General features: G+C 28.7%; 1 protein-coding gene across 6 annotated transcripts in view; it reads left to right on the top strand.

The window, feature by feature from the left end:
• LOC122537620 (protein bride of sevenless) overlaps positions 1-10,796 on the top strand; it is a 13,569-nt gene extending 2,773 nt beyond the window's left edge. The window contains exons 3-9 of one of the 6 annotated variants that reach the window (XM_043670940.1): positions 794-1,282; positions 2,325-2,834; positions 4,753-5,241; positions 6,253-6,593; positions 7,281-7,517; positions 9,057-9,339; positions 10,785-10,796. In XM_043670940.1, coding sequence (XP_043526875.1) covers positions 794-1,282; positions 2,325-2,834; positions 4,753-5,241; positions 6,253-6,593; positions 7,281-7,517; positions 9,057-9,314 — 2,324 coding nt within the window. In that variant the 3' untranslated portion in view covers positions 9,315-9,339; positions 10,785-10,796. Of the gene's footprint in view, positions 1-793; positions 1,283-2,324; positions 2,835-4,752; positions 5,242-6,252; positions 6,594-7,280; positions 7,518-9,056; positions 9,461-10,784 lie in introns of those variants that run through there. The other 5 variants (XM_043670930.1, XM_043670949.1, XM_043670969.1 and 2 more) reach the window with 5 other exon arrangements.
• The last annotated feature ends 3,594 nt before the right edge of the window (positions 10,797-14,390 follow it).

Below are 14,390 nucleotides of genomic sequence, written 5' to 3'. Positions count from 1 at the left end.
TAACATATTTAATTTAAAATATATAACATATTTAGTTTAAAATATATAAAATATTTAGTTTAAAATATAAAAAATATTTAGTTTAAAATATGTAACATATTTAATTTAAAATATGCAATATATTTAGGTTAAAATATGTAACATATTTAGTTTAAAATATATAAAATATTTAATTTAAAATATGTAATATATTTAGTTTAAAATATGTAATATATTTAGTTTAAAATATATAAGATATTTAATTTAAAATATGTGACATATTTAGTTTAAACTATATAACATATTTAGTTTAAAATATCTAATATATTTAGTTTAAAATATATAACATATTTAATTTAAAATATATAACATATTTAGTTTAAAATATATAAAATATTTAGTTTAAAATATGTAACATATTTAATTTAAAATATGCAATATATTTAGGTTAACATATGTAACATATTTAGTTTAAAATATATAAAATATTTAATTTAAAATATGTAATATATTTAGTTTAAAATATGTAATATATTTAGTTTAAAATATATAAGATATTTAATTTAAAATATGTGACATATTTAGTTTAAACTATATAACATATTTAGTTTAAAATATCTAATATATTTAGTTTAAAATATATAATATATTTATTTCAAAAACTAAAATATTTAGTTTAATATCGAGTTTAAAACAGACAAATTCTCGCTCAAATTTATTATTAATTTACCTAGAAATCCAAATCTGAAATTCTTCGAAAATTTTCTAAAAATAAAATAAAAATTTCAACTGTTTCTCCTCGTCTCGTTTTCAGGCTTGAAGATCTTCGACACGTGCAACGACGAGATGACAGTGTACAAACAAGCGTTGCAAACAACGGTAGACATGGACTGCACGGACCATTACGAAATGGGAATACTATTGCCGACGGTGTACACAACGATCTTAGAACCGCTTCGTAATTACAGCGTGTTGCCCATCAGCTCGTACAACGAGCAGAATTTGACAAGGCCCTTGATCAGCCTGATGGTTCATTACGTTAGCACCAGGTTCGAAACGATCGACGTACTACTGGTTAACCACGATTTCGCGTTGAATTCGTTTCTGGATGCAACGAAGGAAGCGGGGATTTGCGTGAAGAAGTATGGCGACAGCCTGGAGCTGGAGGAGGACGAAACGGAGGCGGTGATCGCCGCGATCGGACAGAGGAACGACATTCGACAGTGGATCGAGAGGGGTGAGAAGATGCAAGGCTCGAGGAAAACGTGGATCGCGTTGCCCCTCGATGGATCGAACGTCGACGGTGAGAGATTGTGATTTTTTATCGATTTATACAAAATTTAGAGGGAAACTTTATTATTTATTAATTTTTTTTTATTAAGGATTTATAAGTTTATAAAGTCTGTTGTATATATAATTGTTAAAAAACGAATTTTAATAATTTTTAAAATAAGATATAATGATTAAATTATATCATTATTAGTAATAAATATATTATAATATATTAATAATTATATATATATATATAACTAGGCAAAATAAATATATTCACCTGTTTATCAAAAACATGTCTTATTGAAAATAATTTTGAGTCAATCTGCCCAATAATATAATAATATAATATAATATAACAATATAACATAAAAAATTCCTAACTTAATAAATAAATAATAATAGAATAATATAATAATGAAATAATAAATAATATAATAAATAAATAATAATATAATAGTAAAATAATAAATAATATAATAATGTATAATATAAAATTTTCTAACTTAATAAATAAATAAATAAATAAATAATGTAATAATATATAATCTAAAAATTCCTAATATATTGAATAAATAAATAATAACATAATGTATAATATAAAATTTTAATATAATGTATAATAAATAATATAATAAATAAATAATAATATAATAGTAAAATAATAAATAATATAATAAATAAATAATAATATAATAGTAAAGTAATAAATAATATAATAATGTATAATATAAAATTTTCTAACTTAATAAATAAATAAATAAGTAAATAATGTAATAATATATAATATAAAAATTCCTAACATACCAAATAAATAAATAATAACATAATGTATAATATAAAATTTTCTAACTTAATAAATAAATAAATAAATAAATAATGTGATAATATATAATATAAAAATTCCTAACATACCACACACACACACACACAAATAAATAAATAATAACAATTTCCAAATTTTCAGACCTAGTTCCTCTCGTGTCATAATTTCTGTTTCACTCATTTTATCAACCCTCGATTTCTAAACACAAGAATCCAAGTGAACAGAGAACGAATTCGGACAATTTCAGACGTGATTCCTCCAGGTTCGTACGTGGTGCGAACGTCGCCGTTCGACCTGGACCTGCTGCAGGAGATCTCCACTCCAGATTTGTTTCTGGAAGCAGCGAGCAGCCCAGTAATCCATTCGCCGCATTTGCTCGGTATCGGCAAGGCGATCGTCGAATTGGCCCAGTTGCTGCACGACATTCACAAACGGAACTGTCCGCGAGGAACAGAATCGTGCGTGATGCCGCGCTTCAACGCGAACACGAAACAGGAAATGCGAAACGCGGACGTGTACAACGCTCTTCGCATACTGCCGAAATCGCACTCGATCAAGTACATCGTGGCAATGAAGAGCCAACAGGAGATGATCGACATGGCCGCGTACAGGGTGGAGCCGACGAATTCGAAATTCAGAATCACGCCGGAGTCCAGGGTGCCGAAGATGCCTAAGCTTTGCTTGAAGAAGCACGCGAGGAATTGCGACGATTGCGCGAACTTCAAGAAGAGATTCGGCCCTCGCAGTGTCACCAAAGGTCAGTCGATAGAGGAATGAAGGAATTAAAATTGAGAATGAAGGTTAAAGAATATATCGTGCAAAATTAACATTAACTTCGCTGGTATTAACAGAGGAATTTTAATTTAATAGATTAACTACTATGGATGGATAGAAAGTACGCAGATATAGCACGTTTTGCGAAAGTTAACTGCATATCTATTGTAAATTCTATTATTTCTCTATCTTATATTATTCAGTTTCTTTATTTTTTTCAATAACAATTAATTCTTTTACTAATACTATGCTTTATAGTATTATAATTGTACAATTATTGCATATCTTCAGTTTCACTTGTTAACAATGTTAAAAATTGTAAGTGCTTCTAATTCGACAATCAAAAGCTGCTGTATCTATACTTTAATATTATATAAATATATAAATGTAATATTATACAATACTACCTATATGTAATATTATACAATTGCCATATATCTTCAATTTTACTAAGAACGTGTAAAATGTTGAAAATTTTGAACAATCAATGGCCATAAACTACGTGTATATATGCATTCTGCAAAGCACACCTTTAAATGTTTCACAATATCTACAGTTTGCTAAGCATCAGTATTTCAATTCTCACAAAACACCTCTAATGTACTCTTCTAAAACCTGGTAATGTTATTTGCACATTTTTAAATATTTCATGACATCTACAATTATCAACATTTCCAACTCTCACAGAACACTTTTAATGTACTCTTCTAAAACCTAATAATATCAAAGTATAATTTGTTTTAAATACTTGATGATACTTATAATCATCAACTCTATTTCTAATTCTCACAGAACACCCCCAATATACTCTTCTAAAACGTGGTAATATTGAAGTACAATTTGTACATCTTTAAATATTTTGTGGTATATATAATTATCATTTTCAACTCTCACAGAGCATCCCTAATGTATCCTTCTGAAACCTAATAATATCAAAGCATAATTTGTACATTTTTAAATATTTTCATGATATCTAAAACCATCAACATTTTCCAATTCTCAAGGAATACCCCTAATATATCAAAAACCTGATAATATTAAAGACAAAGTTAAAATACCTCATGATATCTGTCCAATCATCAACATTTCCAATACTCGTACAAGATTTTAGAGAAGAATTCTCACATTTCCAATTCTCAAACAACACCTCTAATATATATCTCTAAAACCTGATAATATTAAAGTGCAACTTATATCTTTAAATACTTCATGATATCTATTCAATCATCAACATTTCCAATTCTCATACAAGATTTTAGAGAAGAATTCTCACGTTTCCAATTCTCAAAGAATCACATCTCTAATATATTTCTTTAAAACTTGATATTACAAGTACAACTTATATCTTTAAATACCTCATGATACCTACAATCATCAACATTTCCAATTCTCATACAAGATTTTAGAGAAGAATTCTCACATTTTCAATTCCTTGAAATTCTCAAAGGATACCCCTAATATATATCTCTCTAAAACTTGATAATATTAAAGTACAACTTATATCTTTAAATACCTCATGATATCTATCCAATCATCAACATTTCCAATTCTGGTACAAGATTTTAGAGAAGAATTCTCACATTTCCAATTCCTTGAAATTCTCAAAGGATACCCCTAATATATATCTCTCTAAAACTTGATAATATTAAAGTACAACTTATATCTTTAAATACCTTATACCTACAATCATCAACATTTCCAATTCTCATACAAGATTTTAGAGAAGAATCCTCACATTTCCAATTCCTTGAAATCCAGTAATATTAAAATCTAATAATTTGCAACACCTTTAAATACTCAAGCTCCACGATCATCCGCATCTTCAACCTCTCGAAGAAAAACACCGTCGCCTAACGCGCCCTCCTAAAACTTGGCGAGCTAACGTTGCTGGTTCGTTGCAGATACACTCGACAGGGGTTTATTAAAGGCAGGCAACTGGATACCAATTTTCCTGACGGTGGTTGTGTGCGGTACGTTCGCCTGCGGCGTGATTGCTGTCTTCATTATCTACCGCTTCATCGTCGAGGACGTTCTCGATGGGAATCCAGCGTTAACGATCGTGCTGATACTGGCCAACGTGTTCACCCTGCAGACGGTACTGCCGTTTTGCATCAACGACGATTATTTAGGGGCTGAGCACCTCAACTCGAGGAAAATCCTCGTGGCTACGCTCGCGTTCGGATTGGACTTCTCCGTCATGCTATCCAGAGCGTTTTTCCTGGTATTCTCCAAAGGTGGTGTCTTTACCGCTCACATTAACGGATATCTTCAGGGACTGATGGTGTTCTTCATGTTCTGCGTGCAACTCGCGATATCCGTTATGTTCTTCGCTCTCAGCACCGACGACTCGGCGGTCGTTGTCAGGAGTTTGAGCTTCATCGCTCTTCTAGGTAAATCATCGTTCTGTGAGCCTTATTTTTTTTATTAATAGCTACTTGTGCAACTCGATGGAACAGTTCAGAGCGTGGAACAATTATGATAGTTAGTCCAATCGATAGGGTTACTAGATTAGCAGATCTATATTCAAAATAAAGCTCTTCGATATACTCTTTAGAAAGTGAAATTTTAATAATACTTTTCCTTTCTTCTCTGTATCTTTTTTATTGTATTTCTGTCTTCTTTTTTATCTATTTTTGTGCCTATTATTGTGTCTTATTAATAATAAATGATAATATGAAAACTATTTACTGAAAATTTTGAAAAACATAAGTATGTTTGTATAGTGTAACTCATTTTTGGTGGAAAATAACTTTCACTGATTTAGCTCAGTTTCCATATACTATTCTTAGTGTAGGAAAATTTATTTAACTTAACAAGGATGAAACGATAGTTTATCGTAACATTATAATATAATTAATAACATTACTATACAATATATATATATTAATATTATAATATAATTAATAACATTATAATAACATATATGTATATATATACATAATATAATTTTAACATTATAATAACACACATATATATATATATATATATGTATAATATAATTTTAACATTATAATAACATATGTGTATACATAATATAATTTTAATATTATAATAACATATATATATATATATATATATATATATATATATATAATTTTAACATTATAATAACATATGTATATACATAATATAATTTTAACATTATAATAATAATATATATATACACATAATATAATTTAACATTATAATAACATATACATATATATATATATATATATACATAATATAATTTCAATATTATAATATATTAATAACATTATAATAACATATATATATATGGATAATATAATTAATAACATTATATCAACATACATAACATAATTTTAACATTATAATATAATTAAAAACATTTATTATATATATATATATATATAAAATTCACCTGATAAAACTGATTCCAGGCTACGATATATTTCTACTGGTCAGCCTGTTCGTGGTGTGCTTCTTCATCTCGCGGCTGCCGCGCAATTATCGGGAAGGCAAGTGTTTCTTCGGCACCTCGATCGGGCTACTGATCGTCTGGGCCATCTGGCTCACCTGTTTCATCCTCGTCGAGCCGGAATGCCGCGACACTGTCGTGTCCTTCGGTATTATTTCCACGGCGTACCTCATCATTATCGGTGTCCTGATACCGAGAACGTATTACATGGTGAAGCATCTGGCCCGGGGGAAGGAATTTGGACAGAGATTCGGATCGACCGATCTAGGACCGGATCACAGGATCAACACGATCGCCAGGCAGGTTAGAACGATGAAACATGCTGCTCGATTGGTATTCTCGTTCAATCGTCCCCGGATTGGAAAATTTCTCTTTCGTTTGTAGCTTTTTTATTTACGTTCGTTTATTACGACTCTCTGTGTTTATTGATTCTTTATGGCAACTTAATCATGAAAAAGCCGCTGCGAATTCATCGTTTCATTTTCTGCGACAATTCGTGCCTCTTGATTATTATTATTAATATAATACGAGGATTAGAAATTTTTTTCTAGAGTTTTTCTCGTAATTTTGTCACTTTCAATCTTTCTGGTGGTTACTCGTAAATTTTTGTACGTCGAAAGATTAAAATCTTTGAACGTCTGGGTTAAACGTAGAGGGTTTCTATGTTTTTCTGCTGTTTTCTTTCTCCAGTTTGCAGATATCTTGAAATGTCATTTTGTCCATTTGTCGTTAAAAAGAAAAGTAATATCCACTTTTAGAACAGATCTCGATTTATTTTAGAAAACATTCGGGAAACATGAACATCGCCTCGCTTTTATTGTACGCATAGCATTTCGCACGCAACAAATTTGTTTATATCGAATAAAAAAATTCACTGCTTCGTAATTACTTCGTAAATCCTTTCTTTCTTCTTCTTTTTTCTTGAATTTTCCTCCAAAGAAAAAAAAAAAAAAAAGAAAAATCCGCATGACGAACATTTCATTCACGCAGAATCGTCCGTTTTACGATTACGTGCACTCCGGCGGCGGAAGTACGACGAACTTGCAGGTGACGTCCGCCTATCCGAACTATTACGGTAGCCCGAGTCCGAATCAGAAGTATCTGGGCCAGTGTAGAAGCGCCGAAACGAGAAGAATCCCTGGATACAACAATTACGGATACCACACGGAGATGCGAGAAGTGAATAACTCATACACAATACCCCAAGTCTGCATCGAGGATGCGGACGTGAGATTTTTTTTCTCCTTATTTTTCGTAGATCTCGTGTTCTTTTGCCTTTTGTCTAGAGTGACTCGCGAATTTCAAAAGATCGAAACGAAAGTGAAGACGAGATTGAACTTATAAATGACAGAGCACGACGAAGAGTGAGGAAATATTTTTGCGATGGAAATTTTGAAATGTACAAGTCACAAAAAGTTAGGGAAAGAACAGAACAAAACATCGCGATAAATTGTAAGAAATTGCAAAAGAATAAAAAAAATATTTGTAATAGAGATTTTGAAATGTTACGATAAATTGTAACAAATTGCAAAAAAGTAAGAGAATATTTGTAATAGAGATTTTGAAATGTTACTATAAATTGTAACAAATTACAAAAAGATAAGAAAATATTTATAATAGAAATTTTGAAATGTTACAATAAATTGTAACAAATTGCAAAAAAATAAGAAAATATGTGTAATAGAGATTTTGAAATGTTACTATAAATTGTAACAAATTGCAAAAAAGTAAGAAAATATTTGTAATAGAGATTTTGAAAAGTTACTATAAATTGTAACAAATTGCAAAAAAATAAGAAAATATTTGTAATAGAAATTTTGAAAAGTTACTATAAATTGTAACAAATTGCAAAAAAATAAGAAAATATTTGTAATAGAAATTTTGAAATGTTACTATAAATAAACTGTAACAAATTAAAAAAAAAAGAAAATATTTATAATAGAGATTTTGAAATGTTACAATAAATTGTAACAAATTATAAAAAAATAAGAAAATATTTATAATAGACATTTTGAAATGTTACAATAAATTGTAACAAATTACAAAAAAAATAAGAAAATATTTGTAATAGAAATTTTGAAATGTTACTATAAATTGTAACAAATTGCAAAAAAATAAGAAAATATTTGTAATAGAGATTTTGAAAAGTTACAATAAATTGTAACAAATTGCAAGAAAATAAGAAAATATTTGTAATAGAAATTTTGAAATGTTACGATAAATTGTAACAAATTACAAAAAGCGACCAAATATTTGTGATAAATTCCAATACATTGGAAAAAGGAATTCTGAAATTCGAGAATATTGGAAAAAGATATTTTCCAATAAATAAATAAATAAATAAATAAATAAATAAATAAATGGGAAAAGATATATTTTGTGATAAAGTGTCCCGTTAAAATAATTGTGCAAAATCACGATGCAACTTCTTCTGTAAGAAGTTCTTTTACAACAAAGTGTTCCATCAAAAAAAAACAATAGAGAGTAATATCTCCCGGTTAAATTAAATTTCCTTTACTTCGTTCATTTCGTTCAACGATTGAAAATGAGCCGCAACAGCAGATTGTCTTTATAGGCAACTAGATCTTTTTCTTAGAGAATTAGATTTTTTCCAAAAGCAGAATATTCCTCGCTCGGTTTTTCAAAGTTCTCGGCCTGTTTTTCGGCATGAATACCAATGTTAGTCCGAAAGTATAATAGAGTACGCGCTTCGATAGAAACGCGAGGCAAGCAATTCGTTAAGAATTCAGGAAATTACGTTTGCAGTCAAGGACGAGCCCGGTGGATCGGAGCGACGCGAACGCGACGTACGCCCGGCCAAAATGTCAGCGGAAACGGAGGCCCAAGGACAACAAAAATTGCATCGAGACCGACGTGTACGTCGAGGGTAGCGTCTCCGTCGGCCGTAAATCCCACGACGAGATCTATCCTGCGCGATCGAGCAGCCCCAGATTGATCCAAACTGAGGCGACCATCCGCGAGGAAAACGAGGACGACGAAATCAACAGGATCACGCGATTCTAACGCTTAAAATAATAATAAACCAAACGTCTCAACACCCAACTGGTACTTATTAAGGGGAATTATAAAAGTACTTAATTTTTATTTACTTGATGAGCAAATAAATAATTGTGAAACACTGTAGCAATAAACGAACGATTGTAAAATAACTGTGAAACACTAGAAATAGAATGAAATTAAATAAACGAGAGTCAATAAGAATTATATACCTTCATTTGTTTTATTATTTAATTTTATTACTTGCTATTTGTGCGTTCCACGATTTTCATTTTATTTAATTTTGTTCCATTTAGCGTTCTACGATTTACTAATGAAAAAGAATGAGCAGCTGACACACAATGTGTGATGTCAGAATGATTTGATGCTAGAAATCAGTAACCGGTTTAACTGGCGTTGAGAATCTAGAATACCTCGTTTGTTTATTTATTTCATTTCATTCCAATTGGTGGCTCTACGATTTACAATTAAAAAAAAAAAAGAAAGAAGCAGTTAAGGTACAATGCTATGAAACATCAGAATGAAGTAAACGTGTGTCGATTCATTGTTTTAAGGAAGACTGTTCGATACAGAGATGACATAGGTATAAAGACTAGGAACGCAGAGTATTGTTTCACTTAATTATGAATTAATAAATATATATATATTAATAAATATTATAAATTAATAAATAATTAATTCAATATTATAAATTATATATTAATAAATATTATAAATTAATAAATATACATATTATATATTATATATACTAATATTGTATATATATATTATATTTTATATATATTAATATTGTATATATATATTATATTTTATATATATTAATATTGTATATATATATTATATTTTATATATATTAATATTGTATATATATATTATATTTTATATATATTAATATTATTATATATTATATTTTATATATATTAATATTATTATATATTATATTTTATATATATTAATATTATTATATATTATATTTTACATATATTAATATTATTATACATTATATATATTATATTTTATTATTATATATTAATAAAGTTGGCTACGAGAAGATAAAACTCGTTTAATCAAGAAAGTTGTAAAAGGAATGTCATTTGAAACTTAATATCATTAAAAACTCGATGAATTTCACATTTAATAGAACATAAAAATTATATAAAGTAAACGAATTAAGCACCAAACAATGTTAACTATGGAAAAGCTATGTTTTTCTACGTATTGCAATAAGTGATAGTTTAATAAAACCAATGTTCATTTCATTCTACTACGACACCATGTACGGAGAACGCTAAATTACACTTTAAAGTTAAGTTACGACCAGTTGAAGGTTAAACGTTCTGTAGACAATCGTACAAAATTTTCAAAAGTAAAATGAATCGTTTCACTCGAGATACGCTGGATCTATTTGACCAAAACTTTCGTGACAAATCCTTCTTCACGATCGAAATGAACTCAACGTGAATAAGGTATGATAAGAAAATGAAGGTTGTAGTATGAGACTATGAGAAGCACCATAGAAGTGGAAAGTAATAAATTGAAGACATTGGGGACAGATCTATTTTCTGATTCGTCGATTTTCGTGGTCATGTCCCCTTCAATGGGGAAATAAATTTTTTTTTTTTTTCAATCGAAGACTGCGTTTTATCTTTGAGAAAAAAGAAAAAAGATATCGTAATACTTCTGATCGATTGATCCACTACGTAGAGAGATGTATGTGACGTGTGTCGTAGAATTTTTAATAAATTTTACAGCTGGTTTGTAGTGACTCATTTATCACAATTTAATCGTGATTCAAGTATTTTAAATTAGTATATTTCAAATTCAACATTTTTCAATTCGGTGCCAAGACGTCGTAACAACATCAAGAATACTTTAATAAAATGAAATCGCTAAACAAGAATGTAAATAAACAAATCGTCGGTATGAACAAACACCGAATAAAACAATAAAGAAAATTATAGAAAAATCTTCAGTTATTTGTTAATTTATACGCTTATAATTATTTAAAACTATATATTCCTACATAATTGTTACTAATCATTATCATTATTAGTAACTATTTAATTATTCTACTTTTAATGTCACGAATATAATCACTTGATAATTATTGTTCGTTTTGAGAAAAATTTTGTACAAGTTCACACATATTATTTAAAGATAAAACAGTAACATTGTTCTTATGTTATTATGTTACACCATTTTAAGATTAGTTCTACATAGTCATTACTAATTATTAATAATTAATTAATTCTAGTGCAAACTCTTATATTATCCACTCGTTCATTTTAAGATCATTCCTACATTACCAATTATTAATAATTAATTAATTCTCTAACTGTGAATATCCAGGAATTATTAATAATTAATTAATTCTACTGCGAACCATTATATTATTACCCATCTATTTTAAGATCACTCCTACATGATCACTACCATTATTAATAATTAATTAATTCTCTAACTGTGAATATCTAGAAATTATTAATAATTAATTAATTCTACTGCAAATTCTTATATTTCCACTCGTTCATTTTAAAATCACTCTTATATGATCACTACCAATTATTAATAATTAATTAATTCTCTAACTGTGAATATCTAGAAAGTATTAATAACTAATTAATTCTACTGCAAACTATTATATTAACACTCGTTCATTTTAAGATTGCTCCTACATGATCACTACTAATTATTAATAATTAATTAATTTTACTACAAACTCTTATGTCACCACTCGTTCATTTTAAGATCACTCCTACATGATCACTACCAATTATTAATAATTAGTTAATTCTCTAACTGTGAATATCTAGAAATTATCAATAATTAATTAATTCTACTGCAAATTCTTATATTACCACTCGTTCATTTTAAGATCACTCCTACATGATCACTACCAATTATTAATAATTAATTAATTCTCTAACTGTGAATATCTAGAAAGTATTAATAATTAATTAATTCTACTGCAAACTCTTATATTAACACTCGTTCATTTTAAGATCACTACTAATTATCAATAATTAATTAATTCTACTGCAAACTCTTATGTCACCACTCGTTCATTTTAAGATCACTCCTACATGATCACTACCAATTATTAATAATTAATTAATTCTCTAACTGTGAATATCTAGAAATTATCAATAATTAATTAATTCCACTGCAAATTCTTATATCACCACCCACCCATTTTAAGATCACTCCTACACGATCACTAATTGTTAATGATTAATTAATTCCACTGCGAATATCAGAACCACAATTGCACCCCGCAATTACTTGACAATTATTATCCGTTTTAAAAAACAGTTCGCACATTGTCTGAAGATAATTCACGTCGCCGCTGCACACTTCCCTTCCTCCTTTCAAATAACAGCTTAATTGATATGATTTAGGAAACATCGTTTGGCAAGCGCTCCGATCGACTTTCACGGTGAAACGGAAGCCACTCTGTTCAGCCATTATCGTCGTTAATTAAAGTACAAAACGAGATGAGAACGAACGACGGTGCTCCCCTTTTGCACGCGGGAAAAGGGTAGCTCGCGCGTGCAAGAGAAGCAATTTCGCGTGGTTCCATGCCCGAAATTGCGTTATGGTCGATCGTAATTCCGCAATCGGGGGCACAGGTGTACGCGCCGGAGGAATATCGATGACAGTACCGTAACCGGGAACCAGCGACACGTCGCCATCGTTCTCTATAACTCGCCAACGAGTTATCTGCTCCATCCTTGAAAATTAACGAGAAATTTCGAAACACAGGTCGAATCAGAAATTTCAGAGCTATTGACTGTCAAATTGAACTTGAGAGAAGATTGAAAATTCGACTTGAATTCGTATGAATTAAAACACGCTCGAAATTATTGAACTGAACAGCAATTCAGTAGTTTTCGATCGTTGCGAACGTCTCACGAGAGAGTTCTGAATTAAATTCGGTGAAAGAAAGAAATTTAAGGTGCACAAAAGTGATGAATTCGTTGCTCTGTAGTATGAGATTGAAAACTAGTGTGAGATTGAGAAGTTTCAAACGGCTTTCGATTAGAAAAACGAAGGAAAGATCTTTTAATTCTTGATCCGCTGGGAAATTATTCTTTCATTCTCTGTGATCGATGTCTGAAAGAGACTTCAACAAACAAAAATTCAAAGCAATAAAATCAACCGTTCCTTGATAGTGATACTTACAAGTGATACTAAATTTAAAGCTTGAAAAATCTTTCAAATGAAATTCGAATCTAAAATGTTTCCCATTAAGTTAACCATCGAATCCAAGATTCAGTTGAATTCACAAGCGAACACCGACGAAGTCTATACCTCAAAAATAAGAAAATGCTTTCAATAGATCGAAACTTAGTTCGAAAATAAAAACCGATCTTATTCATCCACCGCAAACGTGTTTAAATCAAGAACCTGAGAACCATTCTAAATTCCAATTAACAATGTAATTAACAATTTCAAAATCTAAAAACTGCGAGATTTCCGTGAAAATCTGAAAATTGCAACACTTTGCATAATAAATAATTTCCTAATTTCCTAAAACCGAGCTAAATAAGAAATGAAATAAAGATCTAAATGATAAATAAATTAAATAATTTCCACAAATAATAACAATAGATAATTTCCATAAATAATAATTTCCACAAATAATAATAATAAATAATTTCCATAAAATAATAAATAATAAAATTAAACATTTTCTGTAATTTCCATAAATAATAAATAAATTAAACAATATCCATAATTTCCATAAATAATAAATAAATTAAATAATTTTCATAGATAATAATAAATAATTTCCATAAATAATAAATAAATTAAACAATATCTATAATTTCCATAAATAATAAATAAATAAAATAATTTTCACAAATAATAATAATAAATAATTTCCATAAATAATAAATAAATTAAATAATTTCCACAAATAATAATAATAAATAATTTCCATAAATAATAAATAAATGAAATATCCATAATTTTCATAAATAATAAATAAATTAAACAATTTCCATAAATAATAAATAAATTAAACAATTTTCATAAATAATAAATAAATTAAACAATTTCCATAAATAATAAATAAGT

This window comes from Frieseomelitta varia, unplaced genomic scaffold, assembly GCF_011392965.1.
Source record: "Frieseomelitta varia isolate USP_RPSP 00005682 unplaced genomic scaffold, Fvar_1.2 scaffold_162, whole genome shotgun sequence".
In the NCBI taxonomy this organism is placed as follows: Eukaryota; Metazoa; Arthropoda; class Insecta; order Hymenoptera; family Apidae; genus Frieseomelitta; species Frieseomelitta varia.
Note: the sequence above shows the minus strand (reverse complement) of the source record. Positions and strands in the feature narration are given on the sequence as shown.